The sequence below is a fragment of the Primulina eburnea genome, unplaced genomic scaffold (assembly GCF_022965805.1).
Source record: "Primulina eburnea isolate SZY01 unplaced genomic scaffold, ASM2296580v1 ctg751_ERROPOS8832219+, whole genome shotgun sequence".
NCBI classification, from domain to species: domain Eukaryota; kingdom Viridiplantae; phylum Streptophyta; class Magnoliopsida; order Lamiales; family Gesneriaceae; genus Primulina; species Primulina eburnea.
Genome location: NW_027331522.1, coordinates 128,806 through 156,365, shown reverse-complemented (window position 1 = coordinate 156,365; position 27,560 = coordinate 128,806). Strand labels below are relative to the sequence as shown.

At 37.0% G+C, this 27,560-nt stretch overlaps 2 protein-coding genes across 4 annotated transcripts; one reads left to right on the top strand and one right to left on the bottom strand.

Moving 5' to 3' along the window:
* Positions 1–1,246: 1,246 nt before the first annotated feature.
* On the bottom strand, positions 1,247–14,651 carry LOC140822303 (26S proteasome regulatory subunit 6B homolog). The gene is made up of 6 exons (XM_073183037.1): positions 14,127–14,651; positions 3,607–3,837; positions 2,942–3,100; positions 2,641–2,793; positions 2,327–2,410; positions 1,247–1,561 (listed from the first exon to the last, which is right to left on the bottom strand). The coding sequence occupies exons 1-6, from the start codon at positions 14,604–14,606 to the stop codon at positions 1,427–1,429; spliced, it is 1,242 nt and encodes a 413-aa protein (XP_073039138.1). The 5' UTR covers positions 14,607–14,651; the 3' UTR covers positions 1,247–1,426.
* Positions 4,995–13,104, top strand: LOC140822304 (uncharacterized). 3 transcript variants are annotated; one of them, XM_073183038.1, is made up of 4 exons: positions 4,995–5,311; positions 5,447–5,516; positions 6,046–7,962; positions 12,680–12,953. In XM_073183038.1, the coding sequence occupies exons 3-4, from the start codon at positions 6,702–6,704 to the stop codon at positions 12,733–12,735; spliced, it is 1,317 nt and encodes a 438-aa protein (XP_073039139.1). In that variant the 5' UTR covers positions 4,995–5,311; positions 5,447–5,516; positions 6,046–6,701; the 3' UTR covers positions 12,736–12,953. The 3 variants fall into 3 exon arrangements, 2 of the variants coding, with proteins under 2 accessions (XP_073039139.1, XP_073039140.1); XM_073183039.1 differs by lacking the exon at positions 4,995–5,311 and having other exon boundaries at positions 5,362–5,516; positions 6,702–7,962; XR_012115940.1 differs by lacking the exons at positions 4,995–5,311; positions 5,447–5,516; positions 6,046–7,962 and adding an exon at positions 11,967–12,517 and having other exon boundaries at positions 12,680–13,104.
* Positions 14,652–27,560: the final 12,909 nt, after the last annotated feature.

Below are 27,560 nucleotides of genomic sequence, written 5' to 3'. Positions count from 1 at the left end.
ATATAATTTGTTTTGTATTTGTATTTGTTGCATGCTTATATATTTATAATAATTATCTTTCATATTTTTTACTATATGTAAGGTCGAACATTGTTTCTTTATCAAATCTAACCACTCGCCCGTCGGCCGCTCGGGCTCCGCGTCTCTCTGTCTATAACGAACGGACCACAAACAGATAACTCGAAGTTACCCCAGGATAGCATTGATACCCCTCATGATCATAGTCCGAACGATAATCAAGAGCTCAACTACCACGATTTTTATTTTATGTCAACCATCATTGTGACTGCGCATCAAAAAAAATATATTAATAATTACACTATTTACAATCAATTAAAATCGAAAAGGTGATATTAACTCTAATATTAATGGTAGAATCGAACGTTTGTTATTTTATCAAAAACTATAATTTATACTAACAATGCAACTTTAATCCCAGAGACAATTACTACACTCTAAAATATAGTAATCTAAAAAATTCAAATTATAAATATTTGAAATATATAAAATAATAAAAAAAAAAGATAAGACCGGTGATTTAAAAAAGAAAAAAATATTAAGTTTCATAAATAAACTTATATAATTAATATATAATCGTAATTTCAAATAGTTTAAACAAATTTAGTATGAGTAATTTTCTTGGGAAACAATTTCACGAATCTTTATCTGTGAGACGGATTAACACTAACTGTATTCACAATAAAAAAAATTATATTATTAGCATAAAAAATAATATTTTTTCATAGATTACCCAAATAAAAGATCTGTCTCACAAAATAGACTCGTGAGACCTTCTCACAATTTTTTGTCATTTAGTATGTGGTCCTCAACTTTAATTAGATAGTAAAATATATTTACTTTTACATCGTTTTGAACTTTACAAATATAAAAACACAACAATACATTACTAATACATATATAATAATATTAAAATCCGGAAGGCTCATATCCGGTTTTTGACAAAAAAAAAAATTAATAACCGTACATGATCTTAGCCCCATTTTTTTGATGACAGGCCGGGTCCAAGTTGGACAAGGGTCAGATCCGAACCCATTGCCAATCACTATTAACAAAGTTCTAAATTTCAATTTTCCAAATTCGCTTTTGAAAAATATTCGGAAATAATCTTACATCAAGATATTTGTTAAAAATTCTGAGGCCCTTGAACCACACAAAAATCAGAGTGACTTCCTAACGAAATGGGACACATAAGAGAACAATGAAACGAAACAAACAGAACCAAGTGTTCCTCGAGCGAAAAGTACGTTGTAAATAACGAACAGTTCACAGCTGAAGTAAAACGCATCAGAACAAATGTCTCAACATAACACACACACCAATAATCTTTTTGCTGCAACTCGATCGGTAGAGGAGAAGTTCGAGAGTACATGTTTTTCAAATGTTTTCCTACACCAACACTTACAGATCACTTGTAGAAGTCAAAATCTGTGTCGGGCTTCTTTACATTGGATCTGTAACCCTTTTCGAAATCTTTCGGTAATATTACATACCTATTCTTTCTTACTGCAAGCATGCCAGCTTCTTGGCAAATAGCTGCTATCTGGAACATTAAATATTGTAACTTAGTATCACTCCCGTAGCAGAGAGATTTTGGATAATATTTAACTCGTTCCATAAAATCTTTTGACCACAATATATTGGTGTATATGTCTGCGTGCAAGCGTCTATGCTCCAGATATGTTTGTGTGTGTACATACATATGTCTATATATACTAATTACTAAGGGTGTTCAAGACAGCTACATGCATAGGATGACACAGAGTCGAGAAGCAAAACAAAAAACAAAGGGTGTGCTTTATCGAAATGAGGTGGATCAAATAATAATATTCTACAACTACAATAAATATACATGAAGCGAATTACTGTGTCTAAATCCAATATAAAATTACTCTGTCTAAATCCAATATATATTTAACTAGCTATCGAACAATAGCAAATTAGATATTTATTAGTTTGTGTAAAATATGAATAACTTTTACGTTCTAATTCACACTTTGATTCACAATCTAAGCATTTAAGGCACGCTTAAAGCATGCCTCAAGCTAGAGGCACACCAAGGTCCATGCTTCATGAGTAAACGGTTTTACTTAAAAGGCCATGCCTCTGCTTAAGCATAGGCGAAGGCGCAGCTCGTAAACATCGTTTAAAGCCCAATTCTGTGCCTTCTGATTTAAATAGTTATGACCTCATACATAAGGAGCTTCAGGGTACTATGAAAATAACTATGGAAGCATTACAAAAAACAAATGATTTAACAATTACTTCTTGTGGTCCAATGCAACAAAGAGTGAGGACATCAACTGACCTCAGCAGCACTAATTTTATCTGGCCGAGACACATAGTCCTCCAAATCCACCTCATCGCCTAGGTTCATCTTAGCAGTGCAAACCTGCATGTGACGCCATTATGTTATAAGAAAAACTATACCATATGGAGATGGAGAAGTTGAAGGATCTATTTTCATTCTTATTCAGGATATTACGCTCCTCGGCTGCTGCAAAATTTTCCCTCCCTTCCCCAAAAGTTTTTCCCATTTTTTACCCTTTCCTTTCCTAATTTGAGAACCAAAACAGCGTTCCCAAAAAATGACCATACAATTACAACTCCTATAAAGTTCACCTGAAAGACGAGCCTCTTTTGGCGTCTATCTGGCAAAGGAAACTCAATTTTGCGATCAAGCCTTCCCGGACGCAGAAGGGCAGGATCTAATGTGTCAGCTCGATTAGTTGCCATGATAACCTTCACATTGACAGTCTGGTCAAATCCATCCATCTGCAAGAAGCCAAAAAAAAATATTGTGAAGACAAACATTTCGTATAAGCAAGACATCAAAATGTTTTATAATATAAAGTACATCAGGGAATTTAAATCCTTGCATCATTGCAATATTTTTCACTTAAGCCTAAGTTTCAAATCCTACCTGGTTCAGCAGTTCCATAAGAATTCGCTGGACCTCTCTATCAGCTCCTGTTTGGGCATCAAACCTAGCAGTAGCAATAGCGTCTACCTCATCAATGAAAACAATTGCAGGTGCATTTTCTTTCGCTAACCGAAAAACATCACGAACCATTCGTGGACCCTGTACATTTATTAAACAGAAGATCAATGATATTCTATCAAAATAAGGACATAGAATTACCAATCACCATATACCTCTATCACCATAATCCAGTGTTAATGAGATATCAGAAATCTAATAAACCATAAATTGTTTTTTTTAAGTCATAAGCTGTCTATTCAGTAAAATGGCAAACCAGGAAACAACAAAATGAAGAAAAAGATTAAAATAAAATATCAAAGACTCTGAATCAAAGCTTTAACTGAAATATTTATTGCACTTTTCACATCCAATACTCCCCATTACATTTTTTATTTTTGAAAAACCTAATCAACAGGAAAAATAAAGAGGCTCAAGTGACTCCAAATATCAGTTCCTACAAAGTATCTGAAAATTAATCAAAAAGCAGCAACTCATGCACAATCAGTAAAGCAATTTTAGAGAGACAAGATACGATGCTATGGTATTTCCCAAATAAATGATAGCTGACAATGCCAATGCATAATCAACGCAATTAATAGCATTACCTCACCCAAGTACTTCTGGACAAATTCTGAGCCAACAACTCTAATGAAGGCTGCAGTTGTATGGTGAGCAACAGCCTTTGCAAGCATGGTTTTCCCAGTACCAGGAGGACCATAGAGCAAAACGCCACGAGGAGGATCTATGCCAATCTGCTGATACAACTCATGATGAGTCAAAGGTAACTCCACAGCTTCACGAATTTCTTGCTTTTGGATGTCGCATCCTCCAATATCCTGACAGAACCATCAATTGCATTGATTAAAGCCAAAAATGAATTGTACCGAGGATAAAGTAAAACAGTATTATCAGTATAAGAGGAGAAAACACCAATTATCATAACATAAGCAAATGAAATGCTGATTAAATATGCACATGGGGCATAAGGCAACAACTATGTTTGCTCTCTGCCCACTAAAATTACATAACGAAGCAAACTCTAGGACTGAGTGAATCCAGTGCATGGTAAGAAACTGAGTGAGGAAACCTAACACCTTAACTCTATTTTATGAAAAAATATTAGGTCATGGACGTCAAAATTAAGTGACTCATATCTGGAATAAGAATGGTGAAAAGAGAACGTGATTTAATGAGACAAACTAACAAATATGATAAGGAATTTTACGTCCAGAAACAAATATGGGCACCTTCCAATTTCCAGATTTAAAAAAACAAGTGAAATGATAGCAGCTGATACATGACACCACTTACGCTTTATTACAAAATAGTTGAGACATGAGCAAAGATGTGAAAAGACAAGAGTAATGCAAGCCATGCCTGTGAAAGAAAGAAACAAGATACACTTAACAAACCGAGAGAAAAGATTCTCCTTCAAACTCATTTGAAGAACAGTAACTTTGAACAAATGCCAGGTGTTGTCAATATCAAGCTTCAAAATAAAACACCAAGCCACCACATGAAATGATATGATAGCAATTCTGAAAATTCCAAATTTAATATGCTGAAATTCACATCTTAATTCACCTACCATGTGTTTCATTTGCAACTCATGTAGTTGCACCTAAAATGCATAAATCTTTGTTTTACCGATGTCAAAGTTTCTCTTATTTTGCTCATGTATACATCTAGTGTGCAGGAAATTGACGTGTTTTAATTGTAAATTGCTACACAACTAAAAGCCTAAAATTGAAAACATTTCCTAAAAGTATGAAAGGCCAAATCAAATAATGTCTAGATGAGTCCAAATGAGTAAAATCAAACAATTTGTGAGGCCCAATAACTAAAATGGCCCAGCCCATTTCATTTAAATATATAAACCCAAACCCAATTGATAAAAGGTATGAGATCGCTCTAATCCAGAAAAGAAGCTTTCCCCAGCCTTGCATCCCGTCGTTTTCTCTCTTCTTCTGCTGTCTTCGCGTAGCGTCTCCAGCGGCCAGATTTTTGTGCAGCAGCTTAGCAAATCTTCTTCCTCCAACCTATTAGCTTCTTCCTTGCCTTGTATCGGAAGGTTACGAGTTCGATCGGCTTGATTTCTGGCAGCTAGACGCGTGAGCTTCGATCGGTTTTAGGTAAGCTTTTGGCTTCGAATTTTGGTTGTTCTTGGTGAATTAGTTTATAAAAGTGAAGAATTGAGCTTTTCCCCTAATTTCCAGCTAGGTTTCCGGCGTGAACAGTAACTCCGGCGACTTTTCCGGCGAACCATTTTTCGCAAGATCACTGTTGTGTGTTTAAGCTTCGTTTCTTGAGGTATTAAGCTTGGAATCCAGATTTTGATCGAGTTATATAGGCTTCCCGGATTTCGAATTTTAACCGAGACGATTTATTTTGGTTTAGTCGTTTGGTATGCATTGTATTGAAGTGTATAGCGAATTTATATTGTAGGTTTTATCGTTGGACGAGTTTCATTCGATAGCCTTTAAGATTTACCGGGGTATTGTAAGTTGTAATTGAGGTACGCTCAAACCTATATCATTATGACGGTTATATTGGCGTGTACGAATATTCAGTCAATGTTGTTTGCTATGATGTGCATTGAATGTTTATATTGTTGCATTCATGCATAAATTGTATTGGCATAACATATTGAGCCTTGACTCCTTTGACAGCTATTTATGTTGATTCTGTTGAGATATATTGAGTCATCAGAGGGACGAGTGGATTAGGATTAGCCACATTCCCAGATGACAGCTAGGGACGAGCGACTTAGCTACTCGCATTCCCGATGCTACGTGCATGGACGAGCGGCGATTTGATGCTGCATTCCTAGCACGGGTGGCCACTGTTACTGTTGATGATGCTATTCGTTTGGACTCCATTTGGTATCCATTATTCCGTTGTTACCATTCATGCATCACATAGCATTGCATTTACTTGATATTATTACATGTCTTTTATTTACATCATGATTTTACTGGTTTGTCGTACTGGGGTCCGACCCCTGTTTTCTTTTGATGTTGTGGTTGTTTTTGATGCCATAGCAGGTCATTCCAGGGGTTTTGACGCGTCTGGTGGAGCGTCAGCGAGTGGAACCCAGTAGTCAGTCGGTTTGTGTCAGAGTTCCCAGATATTTATATATTATACTGGTTTGATACATTTGCCAGGGAGATGCCCTGTGTAGCTGTATGGTGATGTCTTTATGTGGTTTGGATTTTATTTGTGGTTTGTTGTGTCTAGTCCTGGCCAGTGCGGCTGTAGGATGTTTGTGTGGTTGATTGTGAGCTTGATGATATTTTCGAGCGTATATTATTGTTGTTGTGTTTTGAGATTTTTGGGATGTCCTACTTACGGGGAGGTCATGCCGAAATTTCTGTAGGCCCAAATTAACGTTTTAAACTCGTTTTCGCTGTTTACACCATTTAATCCTTGTTGTGTGGTAATTAAATATTAATTAAGTGCACGGGCCCTGACAGTTTGGTATCAGAGCGTAACTGGGATACGCTCGAATTAGAGTCTAGGACACTCGAGTTTAGGCACAAATAAAATGATTGTGCATGTGCTTGATTATTTGCTCTTACTTGCTTTTATGTTTTGAATTAATCGTATCAGCATGACTAGAGCGTATTAGTTTAAGTTTATGCTTTTATACTCAACCGATTATTTTGTTTCTGCTTGTGGATTAAATACCTGTGTCTTGTAGATGGCACCTGGGCGGAAGAGTAGAAAAGGAAAGGAAGTTGTTCAGGAGTCTGAAGCTCCTAACGTTAGAGGACTGAACGAGACTGACTGGGGAAGACGAGGTCATCGTCCTCGGGGTGAAGCACGAAATGTTAATGTTGACCGTGAAGTGGATCAGTTGACGAGAGGAATGGGTGAAATGGAATTAGTGATATCTCGATTTCAGAATATGCGTCCTCCTCGATTCTTTGGGAATGAAGATGGCGAGAAAGCTATAGCGTGGCTAAAGAGTATGAAGCGTTTGTTCAATATGTTGGAGTACACCCCTGATTTGCAGCTTAAGTTGGCCATTTGTCAATTAAAGGACCGAGCTCAGTTGTGGTGGGAAACTACTGAGGAAGCTTTGAAGGAATCGGGTGAAAGAGTTACTTGGGATGTGTTTTGTGCTCAGTTTGCTCGAGAGTATTCACCGCCTTCTTATTATTCGGCCAAGGAAGCTGAGTTTAATAGATTGACTGAGGGAAATATGACTGTTGTGGAGTATGCCTCTCAATTCTCAGCGCTTCTTGCCTATGTTCCTCATGTTGCTAGCAGCGATCGGAACAAGCTATCGCATTTTATGCAAGGATTGAATCGAACCATTTGCACTTTGGTAGTAGCTGGAGCACCTATTAATTATGCCGATGCCGTTGAGAAAGCCAAGAATGTGGAGGCGAGTCTATTTTTGGCAGAACCACAGTCAGTCCATCCAGGCTTTCCTCAGAGTTTCGGAGGCAATGTGCCGTTGCCAGTGGGGGCACCACTATACCCATCTTTACTGCCGTATCAGCCTTCGCAGCCTTATCAGCAACCAAAGCAGCAAAACTTTAAGGCCAAAGGAAAACAATTCAAGAAACAAACTCGTAGCAGTTCTTCTAGTTCCGGCAGTCAGCGTGGAAGCTCAGTTGGGTCCCCAGGTGGAGTATTTTGTGATCGTTGTGGTGGTAAGCATTTCAGTACTCAGTGTACGGGAGTTCAAGGATCTTGTAATATCTGTGGGCAAGTTGGACATTATGCTAGAGTATGTCCGAATGCAGCAAGACAACAATCTCAGCAACCTCAGTTTGGTCAAGGTTTTAGAGGACAAGCAACTAGGCCTTTTGTTCCGACTCAGTCTTTTCAGCAATCTAGTTATCCTCAGCCTAGAGGTCCGGTTCAGCAACGTTTCCCAGGGCCACAGCAGGCTCGAGTTCATGCTTTAACCCAGGATCAAGTTCAAGATGCACCGGGCGGAGTTATTGCAGGTATCTGCCTTATTTTTAATCATCCTGCTCCTATACTGATAGACACAGGAGCATCTCATTCATTTGTATCTGTTGTATTTGTTGATGAGCATGAGATTGCTACTACTCCGTTGATAGATACTGTGTCAGTTTCTACTCTTGCCGGTGTATGTTTGATGTCTCATGAGATAATTCTGAATTGTGTGATTAGATTCGATGACAATATTATGATTACTAATCTCATCAAGTTAGATATGTCTGACTTCGACTGTATTCTGGGAATGGATACTCTGTCTAATTATCGAGCTACCGTTGATTGTTTCCATAGAGTCGTCAGATTCAGACCATATTATGGCAGTAAATGGAATTTTTACGGTAGTGATTCAGAATCACGTATTCCATTAGTGTCAGCAATGGAAATGTTCAGACTTTTGTCAACAGGAAATGAAGGATTCATGATCTATACAGTTGATGCGACTCAGGGAAAAAGATTCGAAGTTTCTGATATTCCTGTTTTCAAGGAATTCCCCGATGTATTTTCTGATGAAATTCCTGGATTTCCACCCCAGAGGGAAATTGATTTTAGCATTGAGTTGGTGTCCGGGACAAATCCTATTTCGAGAGCACCATACCGTTTGGCTCCAGTGGAATTGAAAGAACTCAAAGAGCAATTACAGGACTTACTGGAAAAAGGCTATATTAGACCAAGCATGTCACCTTGGGGAGCTCCAGTATTGTTTGTCAAGAAGAAAGACGGAACGTTGAGAATGTGCATTGATTATAGGCAATTGAACAAAGCTACTGTGAAGAATAAATATCCTCTGCCGCGTATCGATGATTTGTTTGATCAGTTGCAAGGTACGTCAGTTTATTCAAAGATTGATCTTCGTTCTGGCTACCATCAGCTCCGAGTTCGAGAGGAAGATGTGCCGATGACAGCATTTCGAACGCGTTATGGGCATTATGAATTTCTAGTTATGCCTTTTGGATTGACTAATGCTCCTGCAGTTTTTATGGATTTGATGAATCGTGTTTTTCGAGAATTTATAGACAGATTTGTTATTGTCTTCATAGATGACATTCTGATTTATTCGAAAACAAGGAAGGAGCATCGAGAACATTTAAGGTTAGTCCTCCAGACACTCAGAGCAGCGCAATTGTATGCAAAATTTTCTAAATGTGAATTCTGGCTGGACAGAGTAGTATTTCTGGGTCATGTTATATCAGCTCAAGGAGTATCAGTGGATCCTAGTAAGGTGGAAGCTGTTATCAATTGGCCAACACCGACGAATATTCCCGATATTCGCAGTTTCTTGGGATTGGCAGGATATTATAGGCGTTTCATTGAAGGATTTTCTATTATAGCAAGGCCTATGACTCAATTAACGCAAAAAGATCGACGTTTTGTGTGGACTGATGAATGTGAGTCGAGTTTTCAGACTTTTTGAAGGAAAAGTTGACAACAGCTCCAGTGCTAGCTTTACCATCAGGCTCAGGTGGATATGTTGTTTGTTCAGATGCATCTCTAAATGGACTTGGATGTGTTCTAATGCAAAATGGGCGAGTGATTGCATATGCTTCTCGTCAGTTGAAGCCGCATGAGACCCGATATCCAGTGCATGATTTAGAGTTGGCTGCCATTGTGTTTGCATTGAAGTTATGGCGTCATTATTTGTACGGTGAGCAGTTTGTGATTTATTCGGATCACAAGATTCTTAATTATCTTTTCTCGCAGCCTGACTTGAACATGAGACAACGTCGATGGATGGAGTTACTTAAAGACTTTGACTGTGAGATTCAGTATCAACCAGGTCGAATGAATCTTGTTGCAGATGCTCTCAGCAGGAAAGTTCAGAATGCTATGCTGACATCTTTGACTATCTCTAAAGTTCACGAGCACTTGGGAACTTCAGGATGGACTTATCAGATCAGTGGAGACTACTTTATAGTGTCATCTATTCAAGTCGAGCCACAGATTTTGTCCAGAATCAAAGCAGCACAGAAGACCAATCCGCACATTCATAGATTGAAAGAATTGTCTCGAGCAGGTCAGACAGAAAAGTTTAGTGTTGCTTCAGATGGTAGTCTGCGCTTTAATGGTAGACTTGTGGTTCCAAATTTGATAGATCTGAAAGAAGCCATACTAAAGGAAGCACATTGTAGTCGGCACAGTATTCATCCAGGAATTCGAAAGATGTATCATACCTTGAGAGCTCATTATTGGTGGGAAGGTATGAAGAAAGACATTTCTCATTTTGTGGCTAAATGTTTAACGTGTCAACAAGTTAAAGCCGAGAGAATGAGGCCTGGTGGAATGTTACATAGTCTTGAAGTACCGCAGTGGAATTGGGAGCACATTGCTATGGATTTTGTGACTCATTTGCCTCGTTCTAATCGTGGTTGTGATGCGATTTGGGTGATTGTTGATAGATTGTCTAAATCAGCTCATTTTATTCCGTATGATCGTACTTGTACTTATATGAAAATGGCGAAACTGTACATTGATCATATAGTGAGATTGCATGGTGTGCCAATAACAATAGTATCTGATCGTGATCCAAGATTTGCTTCAAAGTTTTGGGGAAGTTTGCAATCAGCTTTGGGTTCAAAATTGGCTATGAGCACTGCCTATCACCCGCAGACAGATGGTCAGTCAGAAAGAACCATCCAGACTCTAGAAGATATGTTACGAGCAGCAGTGATGGATTTCAAAGGTGGTTGGCAAGAATCATTGTCTTTGGTTGAATTCTCTTACAATAATAGTTTTCAGGCAACAATCGGTATGGCACCATTTGAAGCTTTGTATGGAAGAAAGTGCAGATCACCGATATGTTGGGAAGACGTAGGAGAAAGACAGATGTCAAAACCAGAATTTATTCAAGAAATGAAAGATAAAGTTGAATTGATCAGGAAAAAGATGAAAGCAGCCCAGGATCGTCAAGCCAGTTATGCTAATAAAAGGCGTAGACCTTTAGAATTCCAAGTGGACGATTATGTTTTCTTGAAAGTGTCACCTTTCCGAGGTACCATGAGATTTGGACATAAAGGGAAGTTAGCTCCGCGTTTTATTGGTCCGTATATGATTGTTGAGAGGATTGGCACATTGGCTTATCGTTTGGACTTGCCGCCGAATTTGTCTTTGATACATAATGTGTTTCATGTATCTATGTTGCGGAAGTATGAGCCAGATCCGTCTCATATCTTGAATGTCGAGGATGTGGAGTTAGACAGTTCCCTTAGCTATGTTGAACATCCTGTGCAAATTTTGGACCGCATGGAAAGACAGCTCAGGAGCAAGACGATTCCATTGGTTCTGGTACAATGGAGTAGGCATGAAAGAGAAGAATCTACATGGGAATTAGAGGCAAAGATGCGACAAGAATGGCCTCATTTGTTTGAGAATGTTCAGAATTACGCGATGTATTCTGAATTTCCTATGTATTATCCGTCGTGATGTTGTGGATATCAGTGTTGTGTTTGTTAGATTTCGAGGACGAAATCTTTTATTAGCAGGGGAGAATGTGAGGCCCAATAACTAAAATGGCCCAGCCCATTTCATTTAAATATATAAACCCAAACCCAATTGATAAAAGGTATGAGATCGCTCTAATCCAGAAAAGAAGCTTTCCCCAGCCTTGCATCCCGTCGTTTTCTCTCTTCTTCTGCTGTCTTCGCGTAGCGTCTCCAGCGGCCAGATTTTTGTGCAGCAGCTTAGCAAATCTTCTTCCTCCAACCTATTAGCTTTTTCCTTGCCTTGTATCGGAAGGTTACGAGTTCGATCGGCTTGATTTCTGGCAGCTAGACGCGTGAGCTTCGATCGGTTTTAGGTAAGCTTTTGGCTTCGAATTTTGGTTGTTCTTGGTGAATTAGTTTATAAAGTGAAGAATTGAGCTTTTCCCCTAATTTCCAGCTAGGTTTCCGGCGTGAACAGTAACTCCGGCGACTTTTCCGGCGAACCATTTTTCGCAAGATCACCGTTGTGTGTTTAAGCTTCGTTTCTTGAGGTATTAAGCTTGGAATCCAGATTTTGATCGAGTTATATAGGCTGCCCGGATTTCGAATTTTAACCGAGACGATTTATTTTGGTTTAGTCGTTTGGTATGCATTGTATTGAAGTGTATAGCGAATTTATATTGTAGGTTTTATCGTTGGACGAGTTTCATTCGATAGCCTTTAAGATTTACCGGGGTATTGTAAGTTGTAATTGAGGTACGCTCAAACCTATATCATTATGACGGTTATATTGGCGTGTACGAATATTCGGTGAATGTTGTTTGCTATGATGTGCATTGAATGTTTATATTGTTGCATTCATGCATAAATTGTATTGGCATAACATATTGAGCCTTGACTCCTTTGACGGCTATTTATGTTGATTCTGTTGAGATATATTGAGTCATCAGAGGGACGAGTGGATTAGGATTAGCCACATTCCCAGATGACAGCTAGGGACGAGCGACTTAGCTACTCGCATTCCCGATGCTACGTGCATGGACGAGCGGCGATTTGATGCTGCATTCCTAGCACGGGTGGCCACTGTTACTGTTGATGATGCTATTCGTTTGGACTCCATTTGGTATCCATTATTCCGTTGTTACCATTCATGCATCACATAGCATTGCATTTACTTGATATTATTACATGTCTTTTATTTACGTCATGATTTTACTGGTTTGTCGTACTGGGGTCCGACCCCTGTTTTCTTTTGATGTTGTGGTTGTTTTTGATGTCATAGCAGGTCATTCCAGGGGTTTTGACGCGTCTGGTGGAGCGTCAGCGAGTGGAACCCAGTAGTCAGTCGGTTTGTGTCAGAGTTCCCAGATATTTATATATTATACTGGTTTGATACATTTGCCAGGGAGATGCCCTGTGTAGCTGTATGGTGATGTCTTTATGTGGTTTGGATTTTATTTGTGGTTTGTTGTGTCTAGTCCTGGCCAGTGCGGCTGTAGGATGTTTGTGTGGTTGATTGTGAGCTTGATGATATTTTCGAGCGTATATTATTGTTGTTGTGTTTTGAGATTTTTGGGATGTCCTATTTACGGGGAGGTCATGCCGAAATTTCTGTAGGCCCAAATTAACGTTTTAAACTCGTTTTCGCTGTTTACACCATTTAATCCTTGTTGTGTGGTAATTAAATATTAATTAAGTGCACGGGCCCTGACACAATTCAATAACATTCCTTTATTTCTAGCTTTTATTTTTGAAAATAGAAGCCAGAAATAAAGGAAGAGACCCAATTCAAAAATAGAAGCCAGAAATAAAGGAAGAGACCCAAAAAAGAAAGAATGTACCGATGAGTATTCTGTTGTAAAACTGGACAACCAAATTCAAAAATAGAAGCCAGAAATAAAGGAAGAGACCCAAAAAAGAAAGAATGTACCGATGAGTATTCTGTTGTAAAACTGGACAAGTGAAATGGCAACATTGCGACAAGAACAAGTGATTAATACTTAATATGATCGTATTGATGAACAGATATAATATGATCGTATTGATGAGCAGATAGTCAAAACAAAGGCAAAGATAAAAAATTGACAACCAAATTCAAAAATAGAAGCCAGAAATAATGGAAGAGACCCAAAAAAGAAAGAATGTACCGATGAGTATTCTGTTGTAAAACTGGACAAGTGAAATGGCAACATTGCGACAAGAACAAGTGATTAATACTTAATATGATCGTATTGATGAACAGATATAATATGATCGTATTGATGAGCAGATAGTCAAAACAAAGGCAAAGATAAAAAATTGTTTCAATACATAAAAATGGAACCCCTCGTTCCGCAATCGTGCTCAATTGAGGAAGGAAAATTAGATGACCAAAATAAGCTTCAGACAATCATTTTGAAGGAATTTTCTAACAAAAACCGTTCTCGACATGGTGAGGCTATGAACCAGTAATTTGGTGCAGAAAAAAATTCTCTGGACTATAAAAATAAGTCCCCAAATGACGATGCTTCATCCAATAATTTATCGGATGCTCCAAACAGAAAATCTGTTTGTTCCTCACTCGCATAGTAAATTACTGAGTTTGTCAAGACTAAACCCTAATACACAAAACCACACAACAATAGTGGTGAAAAATGCATCAAAAAATAGTATTAGCAAAGCTAAAAATGAAAATCCAAAAATCTACAAAACCAGCCTCAATGGAAAGGAATCTCCCCAAAAAGAATACTTACATTGTAAGTAACATCAGGCTTCTCGGACTGGCTGAGCAGAGAAATACTGGAATCAGCCTCGGGCGGTAGTACGTCGACAAGGGCATTAGAATGACGGTGCAAAGCAACGGAAGCCGAAGGCTTGAGCAGTTCGCGATTAATCGTACTGAGTATGCGAACATAGTAATTGGATCCAGTGGTGGAACCGACGATTCCGTTGTTCTGATCGATCATCTCCATGAACTGTCCGATTACGAGGGGCACCGATTGGATCCTCTTGACCTCCTCCTGCGCCCGTAGCAGCTCCCGGCGGAGATTCTTCAGCTCATCCTTGACGTACTCTTCTTGTATCTCGATAAATTCAAGTTGCCGTTGCAACGATTTCAGCCGCGAGTAGAGGTCGTCGTCGAGGTCCACGGTTTGGTCGAAACTGGATACGGGTCGAGTGGGCGGAGGATCCGTTGGGTAGGGTTTCGGGTCAAGAATCGTAACAGAGGCCATTTAGGGCGAGCACAAAAATGAAATCAGGGGTTTCTGTTTTCTTTCAGAGGAAGATATAAATAAGCGAGGCGTACGGCACCAGCATTATCTGGCTTTTTAATATAATTTTATTTAATAAAATATATTATTTTATTGGTTTTAGAGCATTTGCCTTTCAAGTTTTGAAAAGCAAAAAATGTGTTTCTATCTTATCTTATCTTAAAACTTAAAAGAGGTGATGTCTTTGGGATTTGTTTAAAATTAATAAATAAAATGCACATCAAAATCCATATTAGAGACCGCCTAATTTAAAATATAATTAATTTTATTTTTAAATTTTTGTATTTATTATAGAAAAAATTGTTCGATATATTTTTCAATCAAATTTTTTTGAATAAAGACGATGAATATAATAATGATTTTAAGTTTGAATACAATATAAATATGAATTATTAAAAAGATATGAAGATAAATTAAAAAAAAAAAACTATATAGACACAACGTAACCATGGCTGGGAAAAAAATATAAAAATTTCGGTATACCGTGTATACCGTATCGAAATATACCGCATAATACCGTACCGAAATTTTCGGTATCGGTATCGGTATAAGTTTTTTAAACGTTCGGTAATTCGGTATATACCGATATACCGAAAAATTACTATAATAAAATTATTTGGGCCAAACTTTCAATTGTAAATTTATTATATATTGGGCTTACTTTTAAATTTGAAAGTGGGCTCAGTAGTTAATTTGAGAAAGAACTATTACTAGCCCAATAAGAAAACTTGTTAAGATCGATTAGGGGGTAATCGTTGAGCTACAATAGCTCGGTTCTTGAAATATTGAACATCGATTAATTAAATCGAGTTTGGTTAAAACCAAGCGGAAGATACTCGAAATAATCCTTCGTAGAAACCGATTAAATCTTTTGTAAACCATTTAAGATATATGCAAGTTGAATGAGTAAAAAGATTTTCGGTTGAAGCATTTTATCAAACACTTGGTATGCAATATTTTGGTATTTAAAGAACACAAAAAAATGCTTCAACAATGCATCTTTAAAACTATGGAAATGATAAATAAATGCAATAAACAAATAGACACGAATTTGTTTATGGATGTTCGGAGATTTCAAACACTCCTACGTCACCCCTTCTTCCCCTTGGGAAGGATCCACTAGAAAACTTTGATTTATACAACACCTTGTACAAACCCATTCAGCTAGGACTTACACACTGCCTAAACTGAACTCCTAGCACTCACGATTGTAGGCACCACCTCACAATCAGCATATTGTTTAATGTCTCATATGCAAAGACTACACACACAAGTTTTACGTCTTTGTGCAAGACTCACTCAACTAATCTTTGTACTTCAACTCTCTTGTATATGTGTGAGTGATTGTGTGTGAGGAGTTTATCATTTACAGTGTATATCTCAAGTGTATCCTCACACAAGGGCTTGTGCTCTCAACTAGCTGATTTCTTCATGCTAACTGCCCATACTTTGAATCCTCTTCCAAAGCTCTTGTTTGATCTTCAAGATGTTGTATTTATAGGCTCCAACACTGATATATACGTTAGACACAAGAATATGACCGTTGGAAAGTTTCTGTACTGTTTCTGGAATTGCAACAGTCAAATTCGTCTTGCTGAACATTTTCTCGACTGGTCAACTCTGGTCAACTGGTCAACTCTGGTCAACTCAACTGGTCGTTCAGTTCAACTGGTCAGCAGCTGGTTCAGTTCAGTTGGTCAGCAGCTGGTTCAGTTTCGGTTCAGCTGGTGTGCTGAAATCAGCCTAGCTGATTTCAGTTTGTGCAGAACCAGTAGCTTCATCGTCATTTCTCAGCATCGTAAGCTTCGATTCAGACTTTGACTTCTTAGAATGATTTGTAGATCTTTGTCTTATCTTTCCAACGCATACTGAATCGCTTCGTTTCGATAACCGAGCTGAGAGATATGACCAAAATACGGCAGCTGCTCAAACACAACTGATTGCTGTTTTCGTGTGATCAGTTCGGTAATTGAGCGATCAGTTAGACCATGATAACATCCGATTTTGCCCAACTGACGTGAGATACGATTTGTTCCAAATTGAGTTTTCTAATCAGTTCGATTGGCGGATTGTCATTTGAATAATCCAGCTGAGAGATATCATCAAAACACCGAAACTTGCCAGAAATTCAGTTTGTGCATAACTCAGTTTCAGCTTGCTTCTTGTGTTTGCAACTTCACACTTGAGTAAATATGTTAGAAACACAATAACAAGTTTTGTTAACATCAAAATCAAGATTGAGAACTCGAAAAGTTCCAACAAAACTCACTAACTCTACTTTCATCTTCTTCGCGACAAGAAAACTTTGAGCGTCACTCTGAAGAAAAAAAAACCCTAAGCCTTACTTTTGAATCGCAAAAAACGGAAAATCTACAAAAAGAAACAAGAAATCGTTGATTGTGAGAGGTAAATCCCTTTTTATTAAGCCTTTGTTCTGTCTATATTGTGTTGAAAGTGGATGTTTATCCGTTAATCTTGTATTGTATTGCTATCTTTGTTATGATATTCATAAAGAATATCATCATCTTCTCTGCCTAGAACCATATTCCTCACAGCGTCATGTATTGTATTATTAGAATCCAACTTTTTTCCAGCATCATGAATCTGAGAAGTTTCGTCAGAAAAACTCAAATTCAATGAAGTATCATAAAACTCATCAAGCTTTTGAGCTGGAGATGCCTTTTTGGACTTGTTTTGCAGGGTTTGAATGAAAATACATTTCTCTTGCATTGATTTGGTGGGAAATGCTACATAAGTCCTTGAACTGAAGTTGTAATGCAATTGGAAATTGAATTTCAATTGGAAATTGACGGTTTATTTATTTTTTTTATAGGAATTGTGAAATAGAATTTAAGTTGTGGTTCATCCTTTTGTTTTAAAGAATTTGGATATCACTTCTTAATGATTAATTATTTTTATGACTCCACAGAAAGGTTAAATTAAGGCTATTCTCAATCATTGCATACAATATATAATATGAATGCATGCATGAATATGAACTGCGAATTGACCATAGTTCACACATTATAAGCCAACTAGAATAAAGATTTCAATCTTAACTGATGGACTAGGCACAAAATATTAGCAAACAATGCCTTAAAAAAAGTTTGTTTGGAAGTGATTCAGCATTTGTTTCATCAACCCTTGACTCATAGTGCTTAATTAGAATGCAAACATTTTTATAATTGAGATTTTCTTCATTAGCTTTAAGTTTTTGGCAATCTTCTAACTAATTACCAATTGTTTAAGGCCCTAAAACCTATAGCATTCGAGTCCTGCAACAGAAAAACAAAAACTATCATAAAAACCTTTGCAGAAATAGCGTAATACTGCAATGGGTAATTTAACTATAATGCTTTGTTTTTTATTGGTTATTTTTCTTGTCTTGTTTTTGTAGAAATAATAACATTGACCATATCTGCATTTTTTTTGTAAGATCAAACAATTATGATATAAACTTCTTGATTTTCTTTCATGATGGAATTTAATACTCTCCTAAGTTCATCTCAAACATCAAATGCAACGGAACACGAAACACAACAGTCCACGGCTCAAAAACGACCAAGGAAGCCTCCTAAAGTTCCTATACAATCCAAGAGTATATTTTGGGAGCATTGTATAAAGGGAAGAAGGAAGTTGAGTGATGGGACCGAACAACAAATAGGGATATGCAAATACTGCAAAGTTGAGATCCCAACAGTTTATGGAAGTACTAGTGGGTTAAAAAACCACTTAGTAAGGAGGTGTAAGTCAAGTCCGCTCTACAAAACGAGTGGGGAAGATAAAAGTCAAACTATATTGACGAGTGAGTCTATGGGGCAAGGAAGTGCCTTGGTTCCTCATACTTTTAATCAAAAAAATGTGAATTGAAAGTTGCAAGGTACGTGATTGTCGATGAAGTGCCTTTTAGGGCTGTCGAAGGGAAGGGGTTTGTGGAACTATTGCATGAATTACAACCGAGATTCTTAATTCCTTGTCGAAAAAAAGTTGCAGGTATGGTTTATGATCTTTTCTTAGTTGAGAAAGCTAAGATAAAAAGTGTGATCGGTGACAAAAGGGTAAGTATCACTACTGATACTTGGACTTCCATTCAAAACATGAATTACATGGTAGTGACAGCTCACTTCTTGGATAGTGATTGGAAGCTGAATAAAAGAATAATCAACTTCACAAAAATCACTAGTCATTCTGGAGAAGAAATTGGGAAGATGGTTGAGGTTTGTCTGAGAGAGTGGAAGATAGAAAAAGTCTTTTCAATTGTAGTTGACAATGCTTTTTCTAATGACACTGCAATTGATTACTTGAAAAGAAGAATGAAAAGTGAAAATTCATTGTTGTTTGAAGGGAAATACTTGCATTTGAGGTGTGCTTGTCATATAATTAACTTAATTGTTAAGGATGGCTTGAAGGAGCTTAATGTTTCAATTAAAGCTATAAGAAATGCAGTTGTTTTTATACATTCTTCCCCATCAAGATTGAATAAATTTAGGGAGTTTGCCATGCTAGCCAAGTTTTCTAGTACATCAACAGTACCTATGGATGTCAAAACGAGGTGGAATGCAACTTATAAAATGCTTGAAGTTGCATTAAAGTATAGAAGGGTGTTCGAAAGGATGACTGAAGAATGGTTGCCTTTTATGAATTATTTTTGTGAAAAAGATGGTAAGGGTAAAGAAAGGATTGGACCTCCAATTGCTGATGATTGGGAGACAACAAAGGCTTTTGTACATTTTCTGAAAAAGTTTTATGATGCCACTTTGGAGCTAAGTGCATCAAAAAGTCCTACCTCTCAATTGATTTATCAAACAATGATTGCACTACAAGTTGAGATTGAAAGAAAGAGACATGATGATTCAGATCCAATTCTTAAAGAGGTAGCATGTGCAATGAAGTTAAAGTTTGACAAGTATTGGGGAAATTGGAATAGCATGAATCCTTTGATATTTATTGGTAACATTTTAGATCCGAGGAACAAACTTCAAATGATCAAAGTCACCGTCAGAAAATTGGGAGGTACTCCTACAAGGATCAAAGAATTTGTTGATAATGTCAAACAAAACTTGGAAACTTTGTGGTCGGAGTATAAGGGAATAAATGATATATTGAATGTCGAGAGTCAAAGTATGCAAATAGAGTGTGACAACAGATATGGAGGTATTAGTGGTGGTGGTGGTGGTCTTTGTGATGAATTGTTTGATGATTTGGAAGCACAAAACGAAGAAGAACAACTTCAAGTGATATCTAATGAAGTGGATAAGTATTTGGCCGATGAGATTGAAAAATGATCTAATCAATCTTTTAATCTTTTGGAGTGGTGGAAAGAAAGTGAAACTAGGTACCCAATCCTTTCATTGATTGCTAAAGATATTTTTTCAATTCCATGCTCAACCGTTGCTAGTGAGTCCGCTTTTAGCTTGGGCAAAAGAGTTGTGGATCCTTTTAGGAGCAGTTTGAGTCCTAAAATGGTAGAGGCATTGGTGTGTACTAGTGATTGGCTAAGAGCAGATGAGTTATCTTTTTGGAAAGATCCAACAGACGATGACCTTGAACTATACAAGGAAATTGAAGAAATTGAAAAGAGTAATATTTTTTTATTTATTTAAGTTTAAATTTATATAATGTCATTGTTAATCTAACATGAATACTAATGTTTCTTTTAACAGCTGCAAATGTCACTCAAGGTCGTGCCAACACTTCATCTTCCTCCTCCACTTTGGACTAACTTGAGAGTAAGACTATAATTATGTTTACTTATTTTAAATCTAATATTTGTAACTAAATGTAGTTTTTAACTTTTGCAGGTCCTTCGAGACGGAGGAGTTTCAACAAAATTATAGTTAGTAAGACTATATTTATGTTTACTGATTTAAATCCAATATTTTTAAAATTTAGTTTTTAAATTTTGCAGGTCTTTTGCGATGTTGGAGTTTCAAAACAATTGTAGGACATGACACTATTTTTTGCAACTAACCTCGAACTTTTTAGAATAACAATTTGTGATATATTTGACGTGTCATTTGTTTTGAAAATACTCTGCTTATCTTGTAGAATCTTTTCTTGTTGAGTTGCTCTTTTGAAACATATATATTATAAAACTCTATTGTTCGATCTGTGGCGTTTAGTTTCCTTATAAAGTAGATATAATTTGTGTAGTTGAATCTTTGCCGCATTCGTCCATGGACCTGTTTTGTTTTGAGATATTTATGTTTTCTTGGAATGCATTTGGATAAATTATGTTATTTGTGGCTGTCAAGTGAAATTTGAGGTATGGTTATGATTTTTGATTGGTAGGACAGATGATTGAAAGTTATTTTGTTGTGATTGTGATGAGATTAACATTTTTTGTAAAAAAAATTCGGTATATACGGTATTATACCGATACCGTACCAAAATTGCGGTATACCGAATCTTTTCGGTAAGAACGGTATGTAATTTATGTCATACTGAAATTTCGGTATACCGACATGACGGTATACCAAAATGTCGGTATGGTATCGGTATTCATTTTTCGGTACCGAAATTTTTCGGTACGATATACGGTATTATTTTAAAAATTCGGTATACCGTACCGAGCAAGGCCTAAACGTAACTGCCTAGGAGCTAGAATTGGAGTGGTTACCTATCTTTCACTTTTAAGAATATTGATTCTACCTCATATTTTTATCTTACTCCGTTTTCATGTTTATCTATTTGATTATTATTTTAATTTAACGCCTTTTATTTTCAAAATAATAATATTATTGGTTCAAAAATATAACAATATTATTATATTTTTTAATTTGATATATTAATCTAATAAATTTTATGTCAGTGTTTTAAAATCATCAAATTATATCACCGGAAAAAGTCTAAGTTGACGTGACAACCATTTTCAGTTGGGTCTTCCCTCCACCGTAGCTCAAGACCCTGGCCGATTTCTTTCTGCACATACTAAATAACCCGTGAATGGGCTCCGTAAAAGTTTTTTAGTGTTGCCACAACGTTCAAGTCAGCTCACAAAAATAAAGAGAAAACCGCTTTATAATGTGGTATAATTTGAATATATGAATCTCCTAATGTGGCGCAAATCTTTGTATTTATAAACAGGCAAAAACTTGTGTGAGACGGTCTCACGGGTCGCATTTATGAGACAGATCTCTTATTTGGATCATCCATGAAAAATTATTATTTTTTTATCCTAAGAGTATCACTTTTTATTGTGAATATGGATAGGGTAGACCCGTCTCACAGATTAGTATCCGTGAGACGGTATCACATGAGACTCACTCTTATAAACAAACTCTGCCATATCTCGAATAAGGAGATTTGATTCCATTTTGAATCAAAGTCTATCTATATCCAAGATTATCTCCTTATCCAAAGGTATGAGAATATCTTGACAAGGTTTAACAAATTTTGATATTGATTCGTCCCTTCAAGGACTTTGCCTACGAGCTCAGTCCTCATCCCTTGGACCCCGAGCCTTCCCCCCACTCTACCAAACAACATTACTTCTCTCGATTACCTTCTCATTGATCACCTAGATGAAGACCTCAGCTGCTCCGTTCTACTGTCACCACCTCAACCTACCACCTTGATCCTTAGCTCGAGTGCCTAAGTCCTTATCCCACTTTACCTCGAGCTACACCATCGCCTCGTTGTCATCTCGAGTCCTCCACGCCACCTCCTCGGTATTTGGGGTACTCGACCCTCATCCTCGATGGAGCAGACATCGCCTTTCAACCGAACTGGGTCTTTAGGTCTCCGGACCCGTCCTAGATACTCAGTGCTTGCTACGGGTCAGGACTAGAAATATCACCAGGGTTTCATCAGTCTCTCCTCCCATAGTCAGGCTAGAATTACACTCGCTGACCCGAGTCTAATGTGTGAGTCCTGAAACGAATAGATCTTCCTTGAAGCACGTTCAGATAAGATCAACCCTGACACTACTGACATCATCTTTATGTAAACCACATACATGCAAATGAATTAGTTACTTAAATATTTTATTTAATAGATTTTAAATGCTTGCATGATGCATATTATATGATTAAAGGTAAGATTGCATGGTTAAATGATTAAATGGCATAATTTCATGAGAATTGTATATTTTGTCTGAATAGTCGATAATAGACTGGGGAAAGGAGACCGTGGACACTACAACAATAAATGGCTATTGTGACACTTTTTTGTAGACACTTTTAATTAAATGTTGTTACAAATACTTAATAATGACACTTGTAAAAAATTAATAATGTGTAAAATAAAAAAAACATATTAGATTAGTTATCATGACATTTTTAATTGATGTCATCTTTTATATGGAGGGAAACAATAACTTTTCCCACATCGTAAAAAATCGTTAAAAACTAAAAAATTACACTATAAATAAGTGTGAGAATATTTGGGTTAGATAAATATTGGAGGAGGGAAAATAATTGTCTCCCTCCATATAAAAAATGACATCAATTAAAAATGTCAGGATAACTAATCTAATATGTTTTTTTATTCTCACATTTATTTTATCTAATTTTCCTCCTCCTATATTTATCCAACCCAAATATTCCCACATTTGTTATTGTCACTATAAATAATATACACGACACTTTTAGTTGTCATTATAAATGATTTTAACTGACATATAAATTTGTCATTATTACTATAATAACAAGGCATCTATAAATGTATTTAAATATGAGTTTTCCTGACATTTAAAATTGTCATTATATTAATTATTAATAACACGTATGAAGTTGTCATTAACATCTTATAATGACATTAAAAAATGTCACCAGGTTTAAGACGACATTGGAATAGATGACATTTGTTGGAGGTGTCACTAAAACTTAAATATCACTAAATATTGAATATGATGACATTTATGAATGTCACCATAAGCATTTTTTCTTGTAGTGGGACGACCAAGAAAAAATAAACATTTTTCAATAAATATTTTCAAAGCTTCTTAATATGATTAAAAATGATTAATTTTTTCTAAAAATGATTAATTTTTTTCTAAAAATGATAGAGTTCAAATTATTTTAGGAGGCAAGCACGATTTTATCCGAGAAGCCGGTTTTGGGAAAACGAGGGACTTTAAAAATATCAAATGCATTATTTTTGAAAAATAATTTTTATAAACATTTATTTTTACTTTAAATAGGTGTTATTGGACCTAATTTACCTAGGATGAGTAGGCTCGATTGCTCCTAAATTTGAAAGCCCAAAACCCAAGCACATTATCATACAAATTAAAATTTATAATATAGAAAACCTAGGCTTTGGGAGACCTCATTCAGCCAAAGTTTACACACACAACACACACTCAAATTCGAAAATTTCAAGGGGAGAAAACTAGGAGTCTTCGTCGCCCGTTCGTTCTTCCTCGTGCCCCACGCTGACGATATCGTATTCGAGCATTCTAAAATGCAAAGGAATGTTACTAAATTCCCTTGATGCATCATTCAATCAATATTATGCATGTATTATGTATTTTTGCATGAAAAATATTGGATTTTGAATTGCTTATCGTTTTGACAATTATTTTCAAAGTTTTGATGATTTTACGCTTGTTTGAAATACATTATGATTCCTAAGGACACACTGCCATTAGATTATGATTAAGGGACGAGAACAAAGACGTTTAGGTAAGAATCGAGGGATGGAACCGTGCATGGACAAAGGAGGAAGAGACCTAGGGTTTCTTAGGCTATCGAACTTGGAAGGGGTTCAGCTATGGCTTGTGCGTCGGGGGCTCGGCTAGGGTTGTGATAGGGCGTGGTGTGGGTCATGGTTCAGGGTTAGGAAGGGTCCAGCCGGGCTAGGACCCATGTAAGGTGGAGCCGATTTCTGCTGCTGCATGGACGGTCAGGGCGGTCCAAGGTTGGTCCATTAGGGTCTAGGAAGGATGGCTAAGGATCGGGACATAGGCTGGTGCAGCTTGGTCCAAGGTGGTTTGATCAAAGCTGAGGAAAACTCGCGCGACTCTTGTTCATGTGCGTCGAGTGCTGTGCATGGGCTAGAAGATTGTCAGCTTGGCTAGGGTGGTCTAGGCTAGGTCTTTGGGTGGTCTAGGGAGGGTCAGGAGGGCCCGGGTTTGGTGGTGGATCGAGTAGAAGAGTCCTAGATTCGGTAGACTCCTAAGTGCAATTCTTCAGTCGCGACTCATGCTGGAATTGGTGGTGTGGTCTAGGGGCTGGTTAGATGGGCTAGGCATGGTTAGTAGGGTCCCTACGAGGTCTGGTCAAGGGATGGCTTGAGGTGGCTCGGCCATGGTTCGAGGAAAACGTGAGATGGCTCGAGAGGGACAAGCTAAGGTTCGAATTATTGAGTTTAATGGGGAAGGGTTTGAACGATGGCCACAGGGGTCAGATCATGGTTCATGAGGGTTTTTTAGGTATAAAAAGTGTATGTTTAAAATTTGGGAAGAAAAATATGAAAGTTCGAATTAATTCGGGAATTAAACGTTTCACGAATTAGTAAATAGTAAATTAAATCGAAATACTCGAATTTATGTTAAATAAAAATATTAAAAAAATTAAATTTAACTTTAAATAATTATTTGGGATGATCTAGAGTTAATGAAAGTAAGAAAATCCAAATTGAGGAATTTTACGTCCAGGGGTGAAATAATCATTTTACATATGGCTAGTATGAAAAGGGTTGACAGAGTCTTGAAGGGTCATAACATATGTTAAATGACATATTATGATGATTTTGATGAAAATATGTGTAGAGCCCAAATTCAGTACACGTAAAACTCATACATTTATTTAAATTGTGTATTTAAGTTAAATTTATTTTTAGCGATGCATGATTTATTTAATTGCATTATTTTAATTATTTATGTTTATGTGATGCACGTTAAAAGATTTTCTCGAGTTTCATGTTTCAGGCGAATATTCGATTCGGGATCGATGAAAGAGACTGCTGACGATTTTAAAATGTTGTATTTTATTTAAGTTAGGATTGAGACATTTTAAATGATTTATTTGGTTTTTTAGCATTTGAAAGCCTAACTCAATTATTTAGTGATTTTAGGATTATAAAACTTTTAAAGTTTAGCAAATGTGCATTTAATTTTAAATTAAGCGATTTTATTAGTTAAAAGTGGGTTAGCATTTTTCATTGTTTGCTAATTATTAAATAAGCACAATTTATCCCCTAATTATTAAAAACTCACGCGCATACACTTCTACATGCACACCTACATGTTAACACACTTACACTTACACAGACACACATTTCATTCCCCTTTTCTTTTCATTTTTTTTTCTTAAAGAAAAGTTAGGGTTCTTGAGTTCATAGCAGCCGTCCCTTTTCCTCTCCAATTTTTCCAGCAATTCTCGTGCATCTCTTCAAGAAAATCGTGCTATGTTCGTCCCAGATCAACCATCGCATCTTTCCCGCTTCGGTGTCGTCGTTTCGGTAACTTTAAAAATCAAAAGGCATGTATAATCTTTTGTTTCTACATCTATCTTGTTATATTATATGTTCTTATGTTTATTATGTGTAAAAATTCATGTATGTTGTGCAAAGTTTGAGCAAAATTTGTTGGATCGCTTTTGAAATGATTTTTGGATCTCAAAACTCAAAATTTGCTGTCATTTTAAATATTGCGACTTTTCGGTCGATTTTCTGAAAAAGCTTTAAAAAAAAAACGTATAAATTTTCGATATCTTTGATTTGACAGTAAATTCAAAACTTTTTGATAATAAATGATTGAGTTATGATCATTTTCGTGGGACTGATCAAACTGCAATTTTTTGAAAAGGTGTTCTTGACATGTTCTTGAAGTTTTATTGTTGTAGGCTTCGTTGGGGATCGATGGGTGATCGCAGCTGCATTTAAGTATGTTGAGTATGATGTTGGAATCGTTTTTGGTGTGTTGGTTCGCGAAAGGCACCTGATTGCATTAGAAGTCGTATGATGCGTTTTGGTGTCAAAATTTCATGTTTACGGATTGTGTTGCGTTGTTTGGTGTGCATCGTCGTTTGGGATGTTTGTATGGGTTTGAGTCAATGGCATAGTATCCTAGGATGAGTCTCGAGGTGTTGGTTCACGGACCGTATGATTGAGTTAGGAGGAATAAACCACTAGCGTAGTGTTTTTCCATTGGTTTACCCTTCCCGCAGGTACACGGACCCACAGCCGGACCCTTACACGGGGTACGTGCCCTTGTTTCTTTCGAAATGTGAATTTCCAGTGCCTACACGGTCCCGGACCCGGATCCTTGCACGGAGTCCATGTCTTAAAAAAAAATTTATATTTTTTGTTAGGGCTTGTTTTGGGGTTTGATGTCATGATTTAGTACGATGATTAAACGAGGTCAAGTCTCGAGAGATTTAGAACGTCATAAGGAAATTTGTCATTTTGGGTGTGAGCATGACTAATACGTCTAAGTTATGAAAGATAATTGTTTGAACTCATATTAGTACGTGCAGCAGTGGCCCCAAGCGAGATCCAACGAATCCCTCAACGCCAAGTAAGTATGTTTGACGTGCAAAAGAAATTATTTTAAGTTTTTGAGGTAAGCTAAATGTCTTGTGACCAATTATGAACGGGTTTGGAAGTCGCATAATGTTTCCGCGGACCTCTCCAACTATGAACGGGTTTGGAAGTCGGTGAACGTGGCCGAGGACCTCTCCACCCGGTAAAGCATGACCGGGTTTAGATCAGGAATGGAAAGCGGTAAAGCATGACAAGGGACCAATCAACCCGGTAAAGCATGACCAGGGATCTCATGTATGTGGCAGTGGATTTTCCCTGTTAGCCCAGTACTGTGGTTTAGTCTGATCAGGCGCATTTACATATGTGTCACTTGCCTTGACACATATCTCTACGCAAAATAATGAAGTTTATGTATGTTCAAGTATGTATGAAGAAAGCATGTTTATGAAAAGTTTTATGACGATGACACGTCTACGTTTATGCTAT

Excerpts from the sequence above, each read along its gene's own strand:
- LOC140822304 (XM_073183038.1), top strand. The coding sequence starts at position 6,702 with ATGGCACCTGGGCGGAAGAGTAGAAAAGGAAAGGAAGTTGTTCAGGAG. Across the intron at positions 7,963-12,679 it reads ACCGGGCGGAGTTATTGCAG|GTCATTCCAGGGGTTTTGAC; the intron begins GTATCTGCCTTA and ends ATGTCATAGCAG.
- LOC140822303 (XM_073183037.1), bottom strand. The coding sequence starts at position 14,606 with ATGGCCTCTGTTACGATTCTTGACCCGAAACCCTACCCAACGGATCCT. Across the intron at positions 3,101-3,606 it reads TCCAGAAGTACTTGGGTGAG|GGTCCACGAATGGTTCGTGA; the intron begins GTAATGCTATTA and ends ATAAATGTACAG. Across the intron at positions 1,562-2,326 it reads ATAAAATTAGTGCTGCTGAG|ATAGCAGCTATTTGCCAAGA; the intron begins GTCAGTTGATGT and ends TTAATGTTCCAG.